Here is a 22,208-nt window from a genome sequence, read left to right as displayed (position 1 = left end):
CGTCCTAAAGGAAAGCCCACCTGGTTCTACTGTCCCCTCTTCCTTTCCTCATATAGTCGTCAGGACTTAGAACCTGATTCACTGCTACAGAAGCAAGATTTCTCTCTTGGATGGAGGAAATACACCTAGTTACCAGTTTTTTGTTTTTTTGTTTTTTTTTGTTGTTGTTGTTGTTTTGGCCCAGGCCCTCATCTATATATAATGGCTATAGCTTCAAGCCATGGGTGGGCAGAATGGGCTGGAGTGAGGCTTCAGGGAGACTCTTTTCCTCTAACATATCTTGGGAAACTTCCCCAAACTCCATGCTGTACTCCAGCCTTAGTGGAGTAACATGCCTTATAATGACAGACAGGAAACCTTTGTTTCATTGAGGAACACAGGAAATGCTTTGCATGGAGCCCAGAGGGTGGGGGTAAGAGACTGGTGGAGGCTTGGGGGCTCTCTCCAATTTTGGCTATTCCTCATTCTCTCCATTTTTATGGAGAGGATTTCACTCTTTCGCACTCAGTGCATCCACTTAGCTATGGCAAGAGAGCAACAGTGCAATAGACTACAGGGGCTCAGTGAAGCACAGGATCATTGGACCATGGCGGTCTCAATTGATCAGCGCTGCCTTTCTCTGCTTCGATGCGGTAACACATGGACAAGGATCTGTCTCTCATCTGCTGCAAAAAGTAATAAACACTGATATCTTTATATATGGCAACTAAATACTCTAAATCCTCTGTGGATATATGCTCCAAATAATAATAATAAGAGAAATTATAACTTAATCAACTACTTCACTACCAGATAACACAGAAATTTAGTTTACTATGCTAAATTGGGTATGTGTGTGGGGATTCTCCCTGAACCCCATTAGATTTTGCTTTTACCAGTGTAAATTTTTTTCTCCTAAGGGTCTTTTAGTTGCAATCCAGGTGGTAATACCAATTTTAATTTAGCTAGATTCTTTTGTTTCAGATAACAGCCAAACTGGTTGAGCCACTTAAAAAAAAGAGGCCAATGTGTTATAAATATATAGGAGTATCTTAAGAACACAGTCCAAGAGAAGACAATATAATGGAGTCCTAGCAAGGGCAAGACTCAGGAATTGGAATGCTAGGAAGAATCAAGGCACTCCTTTTCTGGACATTCTGGTACTAGCTTTGTTTTCTTCTCAGAATGTCTATTTTCATTCTTCTTTCTCTACAGGACAGCTTTCTGCCTTTTTCTCTCTCTGCAAAGCAGCTTTCTTTCTCTGTGCATGATTAATGTAGAGCTCTTAGGTTTACATGTTTTACCAGCCCAGACTAGTGTCTCTGGGTTCCCAGGAGATAATCTGATGGGCCAGCTTAGTTGACATGATCTACCCGAATCCAATCATCTATATCCAGATAGATGAGGTCACATATCTAAAATATTGGCTTTGCCCAGTGGGTAGGGAATGACTTCTCAGAGAAGGGAGGATTGGCCAGATACCCCAGAATCATGTCCATTACAATATATAAAATGTTCGTTATCACATTAAACACCCAATGAGAAACTACTCTCTCAATTAAATTTGAAAATATAAAAATTTTGGAAAAATTTCAGGCTGGAACATTGGTGGTAAGACAGGTATTCTTATATACTCATGAGGGAATATAAATCGGTTTTACCTTTTTGGAAAGTAATTTGCTTCAACCCAGTAATTCTATCTCTAGGAATACATCCTAAATATTTATTTAGCAATATGATCAAAGATTAATGTGCTATGATCTTAATCTGTAAAAGGAGAAAATTAGAAACAACTGAAAGTTTATTAATGGTTAAATAAATTATAATAAATAAAAAGGGATATTAAGAAGTATTGTGAAAACAAATTACATAAGCTCAAATTGCTATGATTCATCCTTGATAAAAATTTAAACCAGAGGCCACAAGTTTTTCTTGATAGCTTTTTAAGAAGCTATAGACACAAGGGTAAATATAAGAGATTAGCAAACATTAACATTTTAATTACCCAGAAAATATAAATGACAGCTATAGTGATTCTGTATCTTATTACAAAATTGAGTTTCTAAAACTTTTTACCAGAAAGGCTAATAGGTCTCCTATATAATATTGAAAAGTTTGTGTTAATAGTTCCAAGGGCTGTTAATTATAACCTTGAGACTATGAGTGTCTAGGAAACTACATTTGACAGACAGCTTCATACAGAAAACTGTATTCATTTAAAAGGGTAAACTGTGTTTGCTTTAGAAAATTGATCTTTCTTATCAGCCTATGATATTAATCTCCTGTCTATGAGCCACTGACCAGTGCTCGAGTCCCAGCCAAAAAATTCTCAGGACAAACCTTTCAGTATCATTATATGAAAGTGACAGTAAGAGACCATCAGAATTTCAGTGTCCTCTGAAAACTCCTTCATAAAAATCAATAAAGTTATGTCTCTGCATGAATCACTTTAAAAAGTCTTCTATGTGAAATTCAGGAAGAGATCCTAGAAAACATGTAAGATTTGATTATACATGAACAAAATTATTTTATTAAAATTGGTAAAGGGAAAGTTTCATGAAGATTCTAAAAAGTGGTCCACATAAGCTGATATATACATATATAGTGAAGTGCTCAAGATAAAAACCATCAGAAGGGAGAAGCTGGTGAGGATGCTTCTCTTTGCTGATGGTTCAGAAGCCAGCCAGGGAAGGAAATCAGTTCTTCCCCTGAAAAAGATGCTCGACTTCATTAGTGTTCAAGGACATGAAAATTAAAACCACAATGGGTGCCATATTTGTCCATTAAACTGGCTACATTATAAAGATTTGACCATATCCAGTGTTAGCAATTGTGGAGGACAATAGGTTCTTTCGAATGCTATTTGTGAGAGTGTAAATTAGTATTGCCTCAACATTGAAAATGCACATTCCCTTAATTTAAGCAATTCCACTTTTAGGAATCAATCCTTCAAAAACACTCACGAGGCTTTATACAGATATAACAGCTGAACGTTTACTGAACGTTTACTCTATGCAAGACACTGTGCTAAGAACATTTCATACATTAACTCATTTAGTCTTTATAACAATCCTATGATGCAGATAGCTAAGTATTTATTGAACACAAATTATGTGCATTATTCTAGGCTCTTAGGATACTTCAGTGAACAAAACAAAGAAGCTTGCATTCTTTCAGAGGAGACAGACGGTAAATAATAAACATGATACATAAAATAACTAATAAATTAAAATGTGATAAATGCTATGGAAAAAAGAAGACCAGAAAAAGACAAAGATCAGTAGTACTTGGAAGGCAGGAGGCAGGCTGTGGTATAAAATGAAAGGTTAAGGGAGGTTTCATTGAGCAGATGAGAGGCGGGCAATCATGGAAGGAGGAGTTGTCTGTGCAGATATTTGGGGAAAGAGTTGTCCAGGCAGAAAGAGAGCTGAAGTAAGCACCTTAAGGCCGGAGTGCACGAGGCCTGTCCTAGAAGAGCCAGGAGATCAGTGTGAGGAGAAGAGCAAGTGAGAGAAAGGGGCCTGGATAATATAGGGCCTCTTATGACATTGTAGGGACTTGGGCTTTTATTCAGAGTGCAGTGGAGGACCACTTTGAGCAGAGAAATGACCTGATGTGACTTATATAAGGATCTGGTGCTTGTGCTGTGAAGAGACTCGTGGGGAACCAGGTAGAAGCAGGGAGGCCTGTTAGGAGGCTATTGTAATTCAGACAGGCGATGATGGTGGCTTAGATCAGGGAGGGAGCATTGGCACCTGAGTACATTGTTAAAATTGAACCAGAAAAAGGTAGGAGGTAGGGGGGAAATGATTAGACAGAAAGAATAAGAAAGAATAGTAATCAGAGAATGTAAACTTAAGATTTTGATGATGAAGCAGCTCTAGTTGATGCCACAGATCAACTAACTGTACATGTGAGTGGTTGAAGTGAAGGTCAAGGAAAGAGGGAAAAACAAAGGAAGGATCAGGAACTTTAATAATTTCCATGATTATGACAAAAGTCTGAGGTTGTTATACAAAAGCAAATGATACTAGAGAATAATAGTACTAAATAATATAGCATATGCAAACTGTTACGTATGGAGCAGTTTTAACCATTCTGTTGAAAAGTAGTTGGAAGTATAAATAAAATCTGACTCAAACTATTTCATGAGAAACAAGAATTGATGCAACGAAGCTGGTAAGTTGAAATATCTGATACTATAAGAATCCTACTTTTCATATCTCCACAGTTGTAAACTAAATTCTGTAAAGCATCAGTGTCAAGAGTTGTGTGCGTGGAAAACAAGGCAACTGAGAAGTTGGCACAGCATTCTACTTTACCTTTTTATTCTGACTTGTTTTAGGCTTTGAGGAATTTTTTCCTTTTTTGTAAAGGAGAAACAATGGCGAAGACTCAATGGGACACTCATAAAGAGAAGTGTGGACCTTTTCGGAATACCGCTGAAAATCTTCGACCTCCACATCTCTATCCAACCTATGTTTGCAACAAATGAAAAAAAGCCTTAAAAATATTGCTCATGATGAAAACTTTGGAAGTCAAAGAACTTTGGCAATTATCATTTTTTGCGTGTGTGTGCGATGGGTCTTTATCCATCAACCACTGTCTTAATCAGAATCCTTTAAATGATCATTTAATCGATTAATCAATAACTTTGTGGCAGGTACCAGCACATTCTGACAGATGAACGTTTCCCTTGCCACACTCTGGGCGATTGTGATCCCCTCTGTATTATGTAATCTGTATTAAATTTCTCCCTTCCCTGTTCTTGTACTCAGGGAGCCCTCATTGTCTCTGTTAAGAATGTAGACTAATGGCTTTGTTAAAAGTCATGCATTAAATTACGAGCACTTTCTTAAACCTCTTAACAAGGATTTGGTTATTTTGCTCTGTACTATATCATTAATAAGAACTACAGAAATAATTGCATCTAATAGTTACAGCTTGCTGTATGCCAGGTGCTTGATGCACATTATCTCACTTAATCTTCATAACAAGGCAGGCACTATTACTATCTGCATTTTGCAAGTGGATAAATGAAAGTTTACTTAGCCAAGGTTGTACAGAAATTAAAGGGCAAAAAATACAAACTCAAGTATGTTAGTTGCTCAAGAACATGAAAGCTTTTAATTATTACACCTAATGCCTCTGATATTTTCATAGTTCTCAGTTTTAATAATGTAAATATTTTCATTATTGATCTGATCTTCTTTATCAATCATGCAGATTTATAAAAAATGAAAATATTATACCTGGTAAAGTAGGCATTACTTATACAGCCGGTAAAATTAGCATACTGGGGACTGATGGGTGAGCCACCGAAGTAAAACTTCTTTTCATCTGCTTGTGCCTGTTCCGATTTCCCTTTGGTAGGATTCTTACTTCCGAGTCTGCTTTTATCTACTATCAGTTCATATCTGCAAAGGAAAAAGCTTCTTTACACACCACGCGGTTAATATTTTACCTAGAGTTCTATTCTAGGTTGCAGGTTTCCTCATGAAATTGAAATGAAAAGACATTTCAATGTCTTTTCATGGTAAATGAAAAGACAATGAGTTGCCAGACTCTATGAAGCCTAGAATAAAAAGGTTGGATATTTCTGTGTGCAGAAAAGACTCTTCTAACCATAGTTGTAATTTCGACCCATGAAAGTAAGAAGATGACTAGTGATCAGCATTCTTTTTGTTGCTGTCGTTTGCTTTTAGGGTTTTTTTTGGTGGGGAAAAAAAAAAAACAGAACTTACCTTATGGTAATCATTTAATCACATCTATGGGAGACCATTTTCATTGCAAAGTACATTGAATGGTTTTGATCCTGATTAGAAACGGAGTCTAGGAGAAGCCCTATTCATGTTTTCTTTTGATGGGAGGACTCCGCAAAAGTAGACATAGAACAGCAGCAGTCTACAACAGAGGTTCATTTCTTATCCCAGAAAGCTTTCTTATTTTAGAAAAGAAAATCAGTATTATGTATTTTAAAAATAAAGTTAGAGATTTTAAAATGTGGCATAAATATACTGTTCCCAATTGTTTAATTTAAAGTCTAAACAAACCAGTATTTTCTGAGTTCCTTCTATGTGCAAAATAGAAGGAACTCCACTACACTCCACTGAGTTAGTACTATGTATAAGCACTTCCTCAAAGAGATTGTAGCTTATGATTTTACTTTATATTCTTGTTAAGTAATTTTATAGTTAACTTATTTTGCATGTCTTGAAAATTAATAGCAATTAAAAAAAATAAGGTAGATAATTCCTTCCACCATTTTTTCAAACGCTAGAAAAGTAATAGGCTATCCTATTATTCATAGTGGTCATTTGACAGAATCGTACCCTACAAATAAAGCCATCTGATGGAAAGACTATATAGTGAGGAGCTGTACCTTGCGGGTGAGACAGAGGTAATGATGAAGTGCGACAGCCCGTCATTATACTGCTTATCTGACGACTGCACCTTGATTCCCTTTACATCCATGATCACAGTGCCATTATCCAGAGAAATGGAGAACACGTCTGACTGAAATGCAAGCACAGGTTTTGAAGTAGGAAGTCCAGGTATCCAAAAGACAGACACATTTTTAACATTTTAACAGAGAGTTTGCTTGCAGAAAAATTTCTATGAATAACAACAAAAACAAAATATTTGATTGCTTGTATTTGTGTTGCCTATAAAATTAGATACATTTCAATAAAAAAGGAATCTCCTATATTTAGAACTGAAAATTTCAGGTGATTTTGTCATGTTGAGAGTTGTCCTAGTGTCAGTTACTTTCCTACCTCAGGCATTTCTACTCCATCACATCTTACTTTTAATCCCTTTTGAAAGTACATATTTGAATCTTCTGGGGAATGTAGCTAGATGACTAGAAAAAAGTCAATTTGCTACTTTGGTTTTTTTTAAATGTATCACTTTTCATTTATAGAGGTAGAAAAGAAATAAAAAAAGCAGAAGTTAATATCTCTTTCTGAATTTGCTTATTGTTTGACTCAAAACATTGGCGAAATGATAATATTCCTTCTTCTCCTTTATATGGGCATCAAACTCTACAATTACCCCAGCACAAAACTACTTTTTGTGGACCAAAAGTGTTATTTAATTAACCACGGTAATCTGAGGCAGGTTAGGTGACAGAGGTCATATAAAATGCGGTGGGTAAATTTTCACAGAAGCTACTGATTTAAATTAAACTCAATATAAATGTGACAGGTAGAAGGTAATAAGTATGAAAAGTGACAGCTGCTCTCATAAATTATATTATGACCTGGTCCATCAGTTGTATGTATTGGTGATGACCTTTTCAGAGATAAATTAGTTGAATTTTAGGGTCACCAAATCTCTATAGACTTTTTTTTTTATTCTTGAAATAAGATATCTTCATAAGCTGAGCTCAAGTGTTCTGCAGCAAATGCAAGAACAGAGATGTTCTTTTTACTATTTTATAAATTAAATCACACAAATATTTCTTCTTAATATACACACAGCAGTTCTTCATTTTTTTTGTGCCATTAACTCCTTTGGCTGTTTGGTGATACATATGGACTCCTTCATAAAATGATATTTTAAGATGTATAAAACAAAATGAGTAGAAACACAAAAGAAACCAATTACATTGAAATACAGTTTCAAAATATTAAAACAATAAACCTGTAATATAGTAATACATGTACTTCTCTATTAAGGCATTACATAATAAAGCCTAGTAGCAGATTTAAAACCTACTGTAATTTAGAAGTAGCAATGAGCAAAAATGTTATTTTGAGATATCTGTGACAGTTGTAATGTAAAATGAAAAATACTTGTGATTTCCATTAATCACAAAGTTATAGGTACTGCTAATATTATTGTGATTTGTTGTAGGCATTCACAACTGAAGAAAATACTAAATTTTAGTTAGAGAAAATAAAGATGTCATTTTTCTCCACTCAAGTCTACAGACCTCCTGAATTCTTTTCATGAACCTGAGGGGCGGGGGTATAATTCTCAGGTTAAGAACCCTTGATATACGATATACATAATATTTTATAAAGTGCATGAAATGAGGCATTCTGTGTGTGTATATGTGAGTCAAAATTAATCTGAATAAAAAATAAAAATCACTTTTAATGTGCTTAAAAGTATTTTTAATAGACAAAAACACCAAGAAGTTTCCTCAGGGAAAGACAAATACTTACCCCTGAAGCGTAATAAAATAGTAACCCATTTGGTTGAAATGTTTGGAAATTAAAACCTCCTTCAAAGCCATCAAAGAAAGATATTTTCTGAGTTGAAGCAATGAAACTCTGTCCATTGAAATACACTCTGCGAGATATCTATATGCCAAAAAAAAAAAGTGAATTTAGCATTTGCGATAATTAACAGATGCTTAAATGTGAATTTTTCAAATACTAAAGGCCTTATTTGCTAGTTCTGTATTAACAGTTTTTTTAAAAACTTTTGGTTTATATAGGAATTCAGGCATGTTAGTCTTCCTTCTGTGTGCCTAATAACAGTTGGGGTTTCAGCTTTTCCAGTTCCTCCAACCTGAGTAACAATGCTCTCACAGCCTCTCCAGGCTTTGGAAGACCCACCTGAGAAAAACTGAGGCAACTGGACAAGTTGCTTTCTAGCTTAATGACTCTTCCTTCTGCTGGTGGCAGAAAGGAGACCATGGTGTACCTTAGATTATAGAGAAGCCGAAAAGAGCTTTTCTAGCTTTTGAGAAGGGTAAGTTTTGTGTCTATTTATTAAAATGCATTCGATTGACTACTACTTACAAGATAGTCTTCTGGGCATCCATAACCAACTCCCAGAGTTTCTGTCTGCTCTAACAAATTGAAATCTTTCTTTTGGAACTGGAAACCCTTCATGCATCCTCTGAAGTTGATATCTAGAGGAAGGTGGGCTTTCAGTGTCCTGGAAAAGAAAAGTAGTCTATACTGATTCAGCCATGATGATGACGTGACCCAGTGTATGTAAGTTACATAATTTAATTTTATTTATAATCATTTATAATGGACACACTTTAAGGTCAAAAATAGTAAACTTTTGGCAATTTCACATGGTTTAAGCTATAAAATTAAACTGAGAAGAGTCAAGTTATTTTCTTATGTCACAACTGGTAAGTTAGAAGTTGAACCCAGTCTTCAGTCTCCCACTAGTCCACTTGGGTCATAAACGTATCTTCCTGGTTTTATTTGTAACGCACTGTAATCAACTAAGGCTAAAATGAATGTTGGGCGTTTGGATCAATAGAAAAGTAAGAAATCCTTTAAGATCTGGAATGGCATTTTGCTCAGTACTATAATCCTAGTACTTATTATCATGCCTAATATTTAGGAGGGGAGGTGCCCAATAAAATGTTATTGGATATTGAATGAATATGAAGTTAGTTTCGATCAAATCACAACAGCTTCAATGTATTTTAGATGAATACTAGCCAAACTAAGGTTAAGAGTTCCCCATATTCTGCTCTGAGAAGATCATACCCAAAGGGCTGTGCTGATTGACATGGGGTGCATATAATGGCAACCATAGTGGATAAGGGTCCAATGTGGCATAGTTGAAAGAACTGAAAAGGCTATTTACTTTGGAAAGGAAGCTTGGAGAGCCTTTTTAAAATATGAAGCATTGTAACATTGAAGGGGGATGGCAGTAGTTGTGATTCAATATAAGGAAAAATTTTATAAAAATTGAAGTCATTAAAAATTGATTTTTTTTTTTTGTCTGTAGAGGTAACCATAGACACATCGCTATATTTATTCATAAAAGAGATGTGAAGGCTAATGGAGAGCAAGGATTCTGTAGTGGATGAGAGGTTGAACTCTATCAGCAAATCTCAAACCTAGTTATATAGTAAAATTGCTTAATTGGGGAAAGTTTCTTTCTTTCTTTCTTTCTTTTTTTTTCCCCTTTCTTTCTCCTTCTTTTTCTTCTCCTCCTTCTCCTTCTCCTCCTTCTGCTTTTTAATATTATGGTGTGGCCTTATCCCAGAGCATTGAGAATTTAAGGAGCGTGGGCATAGGCAATGGTGTTTATAAAACTCTCCAGGTTATTTTAATGAGATCTGGGATTGAGAACCATTGGACCGGAATATCCTAAAGTTGTCTTTCAGTCTTAAAAGTCTCTGATGCTATGACTTGATTGTAATAAGAGACAACCAAATTTTTATATACATATCAGAATAATGTTTCTCTATACTTAATTCACAACCTCTCGTGTAAACTTAAAATTTCTACCCTCAGATGCTATTTGAGAATTCAAATAAGTTTAAATTAAGACTAAAACAAAAGTGAAGGACCTATAGATCACATCTAGTAGATGTTAATTTAAGGGGGTCCAGAGCACTAGTCGCAGAGGGCCCCAAGGTACATGACTGTGTATGTGCACCTGTGCACATGGGCATAAGTAGCAAGTGGGGGTGTCTAAACCTTTTACTAGACCTCTCCTGGGTGTTGAATACTTAGTCCAGTATTTAGTTAGTAATAAACAACCACTTAACAAAAAAAACTTACCTGGAATGTAAGATTTCTGAGGGAGCTCCTCCAATATATATGTCTGTGAAAGGTATTTTCATCTTTTCATTATCCATGCTCTTGACATGTCGTCTGTCAACTACCAAAATCATTTTCTTATCATTGTGGTAAATAATTGAGATCTGGGAGAAATAAGATATAGTAAGTCTTCATCACTGTTTAATAATCAACTTTCTGAAGACTACTGTATATTTTAATTATTCTGGTTAAAATAACTGTTCTTGTGTTTGTTCACAAAATGGGGAATAAATTTTCCTTTCTTACTCACAGACATGAAACTCTTACTGATATAAGCAGAAGTCCACATTTCCTGGAGAAGGATTTCCATGTGGAGAAGGAGCTAGCCCAAGAACAATTTTGTCATGAGACCAATTGCTTTCTTTGGCTCCTTTGTGGGGATTCAGGAAAGACCTAAAAACAGGTACCTTCTGGACCTTAGACTGCATGTTACCAGGTGTTATTATTTTGGTGACATAGTAAGAAACTTTAATAAATTTGTGAAAACGCTAGTTAGAGAAATGGTTAAACTAATCTCTTATTGTAAACCATCCTTATGAAGGCTATGGACTTTTAACTGAAAAAAGAACTATAGCCTCTTATTCTCTACCTTTTGGTTTAGCTTCAAAGATATTATGCCTTTTATACATTTTATTAAATTGCAGATTTAAAGTATTTGTTAATAAAAATAGAAGTATATTATCAGTATGCTTCACATCTATTTCAAGACTGAAGAGCATTCTTTATGGGTTCTCGTTATAAGGAATCTGTTAGTATTTTCTAAGTTCTGGATAAATGGCTTAAAAGAAAATTTTCTCTTTATTCTACAATTTTTACATTTAGTAGGGCTTGAAGGATGAGTAAACAAATGGCTGTGTATCTACACTGGCATTTTCAACAAATGTGTAGAAGGATTCTATAGGGGTGCCATTGTAATGAAAGTATGGAGCATAGCAGGAACCTCTTGGTCATTAAAGCAACTGAAATGAATCTTTTGGTGACTCTTTTTCAGAAAGGTCAGTATGACCAAAACATTCATTCTTTTAAAGCAAATGTTATCCTGGAGTTAAGTAGATAAGTGCCCTTCAGTTGGTCTTCAGATGTGAGGTGTTCAATTTAGTTACTTTCTCATCTGTCTTGTTTGAATATCTGATTAGATCAATAGATCTAAGTACAAACAAAACAAAAATACCCAAACTGCAATGATTTGTACCTCGTGGTATTTTGCATCATTAATTTGAGCTTTCTTCAATGTGTCTTCGAGATGCACAGGGCCATTGCTAAATCCAAAGTCATAAAACACGTGTAGGTAACCACTGCGCATTTCCAGGCTGAAAAACATGCTCTGAAGAGAGAAGGAGGTTGTAAGATGTGAGTGTTTGCTATTACGGAAGTGCAGATTTAGCTGAATTTGAGAAATAACACTGTATTCTGTATTATTGAAATTGAAGACTAAGGAGTCTTATGAAATTTGTATATAAAATAGAAATCACAACTATAGCCACATCAGCACTTATGTCTTATATTAATATACTAAAGTATTAATATTTATACACTATTTAAAACAACTATCTTCTATTATTTTTTTATGTACTTTATGAGAATTAAATTTTAAATTTACCTTATTGACCTTTCTAAAATCTTGAAAACAGAATAATATAGGCCATATGTTTTCAACTGCCCTTTCTTTAGGCAACTTTTGAAGGTTATAACAGGCCAACAGATGTGATTGGATTCCATTTTGAGGAAAATTAGTAATATTGAAAACTAATTCTAAGGCATGCTAAAAAGAGCCTTAAAAATTATCAGCACATATGAATATAAGAAAAAGAATACCATTTCTGCATTATTTTGAAACACTAGATTTATGTAAATAAATATGAAATTATTACGTATTTGGACCATATGGTGTTTGAGTAACAGAGTAATTCTGTAACATCAAGTAATTTGCTGGTCAGCCTTGCTTGTTTCAGAAGATGGTTCGAGATACAAGAATGAAATGGATTTGAAAAATATGATATTATAATAAAGTCTCTATTTTACAGAAAGTGATCTCCTGAGTGGAGTTTGCATATTTCTGATAATGTAAAAAACAATCCACTGGAGGATAGAAATAAAATATTTCGACTTCTGTTTTCACTCATTTAAAAATTCCAAAATAGAGAGAGAAATTAACTTTTCATATTTAAGACATGGATTGACCTTGAGCCTTCATTTTTGTCCTTTGGATGGATTTTCACGGGATTCACATGGTATGTGAGGCTTCAAAAGTGGAACTCTTGAAGACTGGCAATGGCCGTTCACCCATTTCTTGCATTTAGCCTACTGCAATTTATTGCAGTTTATGGGTGCCCAGTTACATGGATTTATGGGTGAGATGACTTAAATAGAATATTTACAGTGATTTTCTATTGAGATGCAGTGATGTGACAATATTTTGAAACACATAGATGTTTATAGATTATATCCTGCAAATTATTAAAATGCTATCAAATTTAAAGAGAACTACACATTTTTCTTTATAAAATAAGTTATTCTAAATTTGTTGACCTTTATTCATGATGATGTCTTTCAGCAGCTTGAAACCTACTAGTTATTTTTTTAAAGAATTTTTAAAAAATTTATTTTAATTAGTTTAAAGTATACAGTATATTGGTCAGACATCTATATAGTTTGTAAAATGGTCCCCCCCTCAATTGCTCACTCCCTCTCCTTACTCTCCACATAGCCAATGTATTCATTCTAACTGCATTCCCTATGCTGTGCTTCCCACCCCCATGTCTATCCATCGGCTACTAATTTGTACTTCTTTAACCCTTCACCCTATTCTCCCAGCTCCCCAAACTCCCCACCCCTCTGTCCATCACCAAATTTTCCACTATATTTGTGTGTCTGCTTCTGATTAGTTTGCTCTTTTTATTCCTTAGATTCTACATATAAGTAAAATCATATAGTGTTTATCTTTCTGTCTGACTTAAATACCTTCCAGGTCTATCTAGTTATTTTTAAAAACCATACCTGATCTGTTGTTTTAAGGTAGGGGTATTATAACAATGAATGAGAAAGTAAAGTTTTTTTTTTTTGAAGAAGGTTGTACATTGGAGAAATGATTTTTTAAAAAATATGTTTGGAAATTTTTATATTGTTAAGTGAACTTGTTGATGAACACAATGTAAGTGTACTACCTATAAAAATATTTCAAATGAAGATTTTCAATGATCTTGAATGCGTTTGTTAAAGTTAACAAAATGACACAATGTTTGATTAGCTTGCAAGAACTGACATCAGGAAAGATGGAAATGTACCAGCCAAACTTTAAAAATAATTTTTGTCAATTAGTGAATGAGATTAAAAAATAGTATCATGATTTAGTAAGCATACCCAGTGATACTTTCTTACATTTTTATTTTTATGAGGTATGTTATTAGTTATGACTGCCAATAAAACTTAGTGTTGAAATAAACTTGACTTCGGACAAGACTTTTGAATCACCATAACACAAAGAGTTTAATGAGACTTTTAAAATACTTAAACATATTTACTTACATTGTTTTCACTAACATTGCTATTAATAATAACTTTTGTATCATTAACAAATAAAAATTTTATTTCATTTCATCTTTATTTTAAAATGACATTATTTTTATTTAATATGATCTTATATAAATTATTTGATTCCTAGATTTGAATATTATATCCATATATGGTATATGTATATCATTTTTTTTTTTATTTAAGCTAAAAGCTCCCAAGACTTATTTATTTATTTTTTTATGGTGACATTGATTAATGAAATCCAATAAGTTTCAGCTGTGCTTTTTAACATTAAGGCATATATATATATTTACACAGTGCATTCACTTCCCATGGTTAGATTTCTTTCTGTCACCACATATTTGACCCCCTTTACCCTATCCACCTGCCCCCTCCCTACTCCCCACTACCCTCGGGTAACCACTAGTCTATTGTCCATGTCCATGAGTCTCTGTTTGTTTGCCCTGTTCATTGTTGCTTTTAGGTTTGTATCTCACATATAAGTGATATCATGTGATGTATATCATTAATAAATAAATGTATATATGTGCTATGTATATGCATGCACATATAGTAAACATGCATATGTTTTTTTTACTGATTAGGACATGTGATTTAAAAAGTCAGTGTAAGATCTTGGCACTGATTTTCCTCAAAGTTCCCTTAGTTTGTTAAAGAGGGGATATTTAATGTATATCCAAAAATGTAGTGCAGGGAAATGCATTTTGGGTTGCTTTTACTTATTGCTGACATGACTTCTCTTAAGAAAAAAAATCCAGTTTTGCTTTCTAAACTAAAACTTCAATTTGATGGCATGACACACTTAACTTGGGAAGGTTCCTAGAAACATGCATAGCAGAAATTAAAGGAAATAAAGAAGAAGATGTAGGACTTTTATGTTTACTCACTCCATTGACCATCAAAAGCACAAGCCCATTGTCAGCTGGTGTTCGAACTTCTATGTCAAAACGAGTCACCTGACCAAATTTCCCTCTCCTAGTGATATCCTTCACCACGGCATAACTAGAGCCATCGAAGAAATAGCTGGCAGCCCGGCTCTGAGTGAAGGCTAGTTTATCTCTGGAATAAAAATGCAAGGATTATATGAATATTACAGTTTGTGTTACGTTTTTCAAGTGAGGCCCTTTTAATCCATTCTCATGACATCTTTTTTTGGATCTTACAGCATTTAAATGAAGTCCCGATGTCTGCATGGTAGATGTTAAGTATTTACAGGTGGGTTAAATGAATTGTTTTTAATGGATTTCTTCTCTACCTATGTGCTAAAACAACAGAAGTCTCTAGTGAAACTCCAGTCTCTAGAAGCCTAAATCAAAGTTGCAAACAAGTTAACACTATTTATAAGTGTTATAAATCTACAGAAGAACTGAAAAGATTTTTGCAAGCATGACTATTAAGTAGTTTCAATCCCCCCTTCTCCCCCCCAAAATTGAGAACCTGAATGTTGACCCACACTTGTCTCACCTGCTGCTCTTGCATGGCTATCAACGTTTTTAGTACCCTTACCACTTGCTTACCTGGCACAGGGCACCGATTTGGAGGGATCCATATTGTAGATGTTCTTAAAGTTATACAAGCTGATTACGTCATTATTCAAAGTGGCCAATTCCAGGCAGCCAACAAAGCCAGGCAGGTTTAAGCTGGCGGGGGGCTGTGCAACAGACAAAGTGATCACATTTCACTGGGATGATACAGGCAGTGAAACAAAAAGCACATCCATAGGACCTATCCATAGGTATAAATATCTTTCTAGGCCTGAGTTTGTGTCTACATTATGCTAAATCATTTAGACAAACAATGACTTTTCAGTTGTGCATGTCTTAGCAGACAGTGTGGAATTTACTGAGCATATACTATATGCCAATCAGGACAGCGAATTCATGACAAAAACTAATCCTTACATCAGCTCTGTGAGGTAGATATTCCTCTTCTCAAATAAAAAGAGGAAAAGTAATTCTCAGAGCGGTTCAACAATGTGCTGCCTATAACCAGTAAGTAATAGCCTAGGAGTTGAAATTCTAGATAAACTCCTTATCTACCTGGGCTTTCTTTTATCTGCCTTTCATCAGGTTTAATACTTCTTCCCCTAGATCCCACCTGCACCCTCATCCCAGGTATTTTATTTCATGTCTATATTAGCTGAGATAACTGAGTTTTTGAAACTGTCATCTTTGAACCTGAAGACTAGTTACAAACCCACAAGGTATAGACACTCCTACAGTAGGTGGGGGTAGTATTAATTACATATGCATGTAACAGATTGAAATAAATTGACATTCAAGTGTTAGCTATAGTTTGAAAGCATTTGACACTATGAAAATATGGGTAGCAGAGTCCAGATTTACATGTGAGATTTATAGATTCTGGTTCAGAATTCTACCACCCACTGAGCTAAGCTTTTTCTTAAAATATCAAAGTTTCCAATCCACCTCCAAATCATTGTAGGTATTATGGATTTTTAAAAAACAATCATGCAGGTTTGCAATAAGTCAAAACATAGCTGGATAGCTTACCTTGAAGTTGGAAGGCACGCCACCAACATAAAACACTATGTCCTCGGGGTCCAGATCCAATAAGGAGTCATCTCCCGCAAATTCTCCCTTTTTAATAAACTTCTCCTCTGCGGTGCTACTGAGACTTGGGACTGTTAAAAACACCTTTCCATGTTTTCCTACCCTGTTGCAATAAAGAATTTTTATTCTTTATTAGCCAGATAATTTATAGAAAAACTATTTTTTAATGTCAAAATGTTAATGTTCCCTTACCATGGAATTAGTGATTTTTGTCATATTTATAAGCATTTATAGAATGTCAACAATCGATGAGAAAAGGAGAAAAGACATTCCATCTCAGAATTAATTCAGAGATTCGCCAGATAAAAAGATGTAATAATCAGATTGCTGTTTAGAAATAATGGCTATTTTTTCTAATCTTTTGTTTTCCACCAAGGTATTTGCAAAGGAATACAGGAATAATGGAAGAAAGAGAAGGAGGAATAGAGGGAAGAAAATGCTATTTACAACATCCACAGGAAGACTGTGTGTGTATGTGTGTGTGTGCATCCAATAGATTTATTATAAAATGTGTACGTAAGTCCTGTGTCACAGATTCACTTTACCTTTCAATCTTGACAATGCTGAAGTAAGCAGGCCAGGAACTGACAGGTTTGGAGTCCAGAGGAATCTCTACATCCTTAGTTCCCAAATTATAAACGTATACCAGGTTATCATTTTTGATTGCAAGACCCATGTATTCTTTTTTGGCCTGAAATGTCAAGAAGTCGCTTAAATAAAATCCAAATGAATGAATATCATCTTTTGTTTTCGTTTCTTTAAAGGACAATCAGCTATCCCAGTGCTTGGCTGTACGTCTGGCCTGAATTATTACCAAAGTTCCTGTTAGACTGGGCAGTTCCTCTTTCTTTCCAGCGTCCCTGTGGCCACATCAGTCTGCTGCCCCACTGGGCTTGTCTAATTGCAGCTGGACAGGCTTGTGGACATTTGATGGTCGCCAAGAGTGTGCTAACCTTGTTTAGCTAACCCAAGGATATAACACAGTATGCCAATACTGATTGTTATGCATCTTCAAACACAGTTTGGCATTCTGAAGGTCTTGAAATGCTGCATTCAGACTCCTCAGAGTTAGCAGTGTGAGGCTGATATGAGGCAAGCCCAGAAATATCCCACACAGAGAAGGAATTACTTGTTTTGAAACCACTACTTTAGTCTTGGCACTAAACTGATCTATACTTTTTGAGTTACCAGAATAGGAATTTTGCTGTTGGCATAGGTAGCTTTGTTTTAAGACAACAGAAAAGCACCCATCATTCCCTTCAATATTATTCCATTTTAAAACCTCATGCTCTTACGTTTTTGCTTCCAAGGTACAGGATAAACTGATCTGCAGTCCCAGCCAGTTCTGACTGCTTCACAGAAGGAGGTTTTATGTACAGGCTCAGGGATGTGAAGGTCTTTAAGTCATCAACGCTGGTTTTGGGGTGCACTTCAACTGCCGACTGACCATCAAACATCATGGAGACTTGGATCTGGAGTTACAAAATTATTTCATTAAAAGTAATCTGCAGAAAATGGTATAGTGCTTTCCCATGGTTCCCAAAGGGCTTCCCTCATTCCTGATGGGGGTCTCTGAGCTCTACTCTCTTCATGCCTTTTATTATAATTGTAAGGGTGAGTTCATTAAAATGTTTCTTACAATGATTCACGGAAAGGTACCACAACAAAGCACAATTCAGTAGAGGCCTAATATGATATGCTAAATGGGTCTGATCTGGGGTGATTTTCAGAGTATTCAGAAGTGGATGGACTGTATATCTATGCTGTTTATGCAAATATTTCTGAATGATTAGATGTACTTACATTAATTAATTAATGTTGATTTGCTTAATACTGATGGTGAGTGAGCTCAGGATTATATTCCCAGGTGCCTAAAGTGCAGCTGTCCTATGTTGCCAGTTGAGTAAACATCATTACATCTTAATAAACAACCAAGCAGGTGTGGGATTACCATAAAAACTGAGGTCAGAGAAAGAGGCATATCTGCACAGAAAGCTTCTCAATTTGAGCACTCCAGTGGTCTCAAAAAACATTGATAAGATTCTCTTTAGAAAATGGTTTTAGGTGACCAGAACCCCAAAATTCTACTCTATATGAATAAAATTACCAGAAAGTACTCACGAAAACCTAGTTTTGGAAATGCCATTTGTTGAGAATAAACCTTTTTTGGACTGTTCTCCAAGAATCTAAAAAAGGCAATTTCTGGTATGAGATCAATTATCCTATATCATTATCTCCTTCATCACAAAATAATTGATTTCCAACTCTTTTTCCTGTCAGTAATTAGGGCCAATAGTCTATTCAAGCCAATTTAGTTGTAAAAAATGCTGCTAGTCTATAAATCAATATAAAATAAATCGAAAAGGGCAAAAACAAGCTCTGTCTTGCCACACTGAAAATGTTAATTGTTATGTCAGGATATGTTGCTACCAACACTAGCAACTAGTGTTGCTGCATTGCTTCTGTATAAGCATCTCAGAACAGGGCCTTTATTGAGATTATTCACTGTAGCTGGTATGTGAATCCTCAGTTAAACCTGTGGAGGAGTCAGTAAAAGTTTCGTATCATCTATGCTGTACCAGAGAATTCTTTGAAGATGTAGATGGGCAAGATTATTCCATATAGTAATTGCACTAAACCAGCCATTAAAATAATGAATAATAATAATAGCAATAATAATAAATCCAGTCCTTTATTGTGATTGGCTTTACTTGATTTCTTTTGCTCTGTGAGCTTTGTTGAATAAGTTAACTTTCTGGTACTTAATCTTGGCTACACAATAGATCACTAGGGAGCTTTAAGAAAATACAGGTGCCGAGTCCTTTCTCCAAAGAGTCTGATATATTGCCTTGAGCTTGGAACTAGAAAAGGGTTTAGTTTTCAAAGTTCCTCAGGTGATTCTGACAAGCAGATGGAGCTGAGAACTACCGAACTGGAAAACAGAGTAGAAAGGCTCCCAGCTCTGGAAGCTGCTTGAAGAATTGGAGCTCAGTTTCATATTCTTATCATCACTAAGTGACTGATGATGACGCCTTTCATCGGTTACCTTGCTGGCAACACTTCTCGTCTGAGCAATGAGCTCTCGGATCCTCTGGATGCTGGCAGAAACGTTGCTGGCGGGCCTTTTCTGCTCTACCGTTCGAAGCTGATCCAGGAGCTGAGGGACAACCTCTGTCAAGTTTCTTACTGCAGTTAATAAAAATTAATCACTTGAGTAAATATTTCAACATTAAGTTCATTTCAGGAATCAGGTGAAGAGACAACAAACACATGATTACTTCTGTTAGAACTGTAAGGTCATTTTTAATCCTGTAAAATTAACAGTGAATCCCAAAACATAGTCAGTTCCTATTTTGTGGCACTTAAAAGACACATTGATCTATAAATTGTGTGCGGAGCAAGCTGACTTATAATGTACATGTCTAAAGGGCCAAATCCACAACGAATACACAGATGTTCCTTTCACCACACAAGAAAGGTTCTGTTTGCATTTCTCATATAACTTGTATAACAAGGAAAAAAAAAATGCTGGGCAAAAGGAGGTAAAGACATTGTTCTCCAGGACACTCACACATGACACTGCAGTGGTCCCAGCACAGGCAGAACTAGATGGAGCAAGTGAGGTAGCACCCAAAGAGTGGCAGTCATGCCAAGGTGAGAGTGGGCAGCCATGGGCTATGGGCTCAGACAAAAGTCATGATACAAGCAGATCATATTGACTTTTTAGGTTATTATTATTAATTTTTTGGATGTATAACATACATATAGAAAAGTGTACAAATCATAAGGATACAGCTTGATGAGAGAAACTCCAAACACAGAGAATGGCATAACTCTCTCCAAAGTCTCACGGATGGCAGCGGTTCTTAATGTGTGGTCCCCAAACCAATGGCATTAGCTTCACCAGGGAACTTGTTAGAAATGCAAGTTTTTTGGTCCCATCCCAAACCTACCCAATCAGGAGCTCTGGGAGTGGGGCCCAAATGATTCTGATGTGCACTAGTGTTTGTGAACCAGTGGACTAGAGAATAAATATCTTTTGGGTATTCTCCTACATAAGGGCAGGGTCATTGGGCACTAGTTGCTGGGCAAGAGCAAGCCTCTTTCTTATTAGAATCAAACTAAACTCAGATTCAGGAGAAAATGTCAATGAGGACCATGGAAATATCTCTTTTCTGTACTTGGGGTAAAAAGTGCTTCTCCAGCACAAAGAATGGAATTTAGTAAAATAATAGCAACTATCAGTTTATTGTATTAATTAATACAGAGGTAAATATTTGTTGTTTGGATCACTGACCACATTAGCCATTATATAATAAAATAGTCTTTAAAAATTAGAGGTAATAAAGCACATGTAAAGCATTACATTAAATTTTTGACTATGGAAATGTATACAAGGTAGGGTTCCCTGCCCTCTACTCTCTCAGAAAAAGGCAGCCACCTTATATGGGTCTCTGTAAAGTTTCTTATAGTATTGTATGCTCTTTTGTTTACTTTGTTTTGAACCACAAGATGCTATTTGAGGAAAACACAGTAGCCTGAAACAATTTCAATTAGTGCTAGTTCTGGGTGTTTAGGAAATCACTGATAGGACTGAAAAAGGAGGAAAAATTTTAACAGATTTAGTAAATATTCCTGAGGCAATATCTTTATAAATGTAAATGTTGGATGTCATGGAGGCAGATATTTTAAAGATCAGGTTTTAAAAGCAATTAAGTGAGTGGTTACATGGAAGAACTCATGAATATATACCCAAAAGATGAAGATAAAAGAACTATTTTCCTGTTATTGAAATGGACTTTTATGACCTGAGATAAAATTTCCAGTGACAGACAGATCATATATGGATTAACAAAATTGTTTCTTAATTCAGATGGAAGTAAAGGTAATATGGTCTTTAAAACCATGAATGGGTTATGTTGTATGACTGAAACGAATATGATATTGTATGTCGACTATAATTGAAAAATAAAATTAAAATAAAAAAAATTTTTAAAAAACACAAAAAACTGAATCTGGGAACAGAAAGTTCTAGTCATGACAAAGACATTGATATTTAAGAAGTATGAAAAGACTATACAAATTAAGACTGGAAAAAATTTCTCAATTAATATGTAATTATAATATCTACGTGTAACTAAATAAATTAGTTAAGCATCAACACAATTCATTTTCATTGCTATAAATTTGTATTCAAGTTGATCAACAAACTGTTCTTAGAAGCTTCAGTTACATTTGGCCATATTCAGTACTTGTTGGTAATAACCTGCTTTTTTGGGATAAGGATAGAGCAACACTGTTTAGTAAAAGCAATTCCGTTTAGTAAATGTTTTCCCTTAAGGCAAACCAATATTTTGTTAAGATTATTTACTTTAACATGTGATGACCTTCTTCCCCAAAGGATCAATCAGTCTTACATTATAAAAACAAGCGCTACGATTATTTCACAGAGAAAAATTATAACAACCAATCTATCTAGTGTTTATGTAAGATATGTATATATTTCATATGTATATACACATATTGATAGATGAACTGACCAAAAGTTTTTCTCCTCTTCTAAACTAATTTTTACATTATTCCAATCTGAAAC

The 22,208-nt window shown here is 35.1% G+C and overlaps 1 protein-coding gene across 1 annotated transcript in view; it reads right to left on the bottom strand.

Annotated features, from left to right (window-relative positions):
* Positions 1-22,208, bottom strand: part of LAMA4 (laminin subunit alpha 4) — a 135,571-nt gene that overhangs the window by 13,428 nt on the left and 99,935 nt on the right. The window contains exons 18-30 of the mRNA XM_023533378.1: positions 19,662-19,801; positions 17,911-18,087; positions 17,161-17,306; positions 16,556-16,718; positions 15,560-15,693; positions 14,930-15,101; positions 11,701-11,832; positions 10,470-10,612; positions 8,733-8,871; positions 8,151-8,288; positions 6,362-6,495; positions 5,232-5,396; positions 4,302-4,455 (exon numbers count right to left, since the gene is read on the bottom strand). Of these exons, the coding sequence (XP_023389146.1) occupies positions 4,302-4,455; positions 5,232-5,396; positions 6,362-6,495; positions 8,151-8,288; positions 8,733-8,871; positions 10,470-10,612; positions 11,701-11,832; positions 14,930-15,101; positions 15,560-15,693; positions 16,556-16,718; positions 17,161-17,306; positions 17,911-18,087; positions 19,662-19,801 (1,937 nt within the window). The remainder of the gene's footprint in view (positions 1-4,301; positions 4,456-5,231; positions 5,397-6,361; positions 6,496-8,150; positions 8,289-8,732; positions 8,872-10,469; positions 10,613-11,700; positions 11,833-14,929; positions 15,102-15,559; positions 15,694-16,555; positions 16,719-17,160; positions 17,307-17,910; positions 18,088-19,661; positions 19,802-22,208) is intronic.

This window comes from Pteropus vampyrus, unplaced genomic scaffold (genome assembly GCF_000151845.1).
Source record: "Pteropus vampyrus isolate Shadow unplaced genomic scaffold, Pvam_2.0 Scaffold101, whole genome shotgun sequence".
Classification (NCBI taxonomy): Eukaryota; Metazoa; Chordata; class Mammalia; order Chiroptera; family Pteropodidae; genus Pteropus; species Pteropus vampyrus.
The sequence above is the reverse complement of the archived record's forward strand: the minus strand, read 5'-3'. Positions and strand labels throughout refer to the sequence as shown.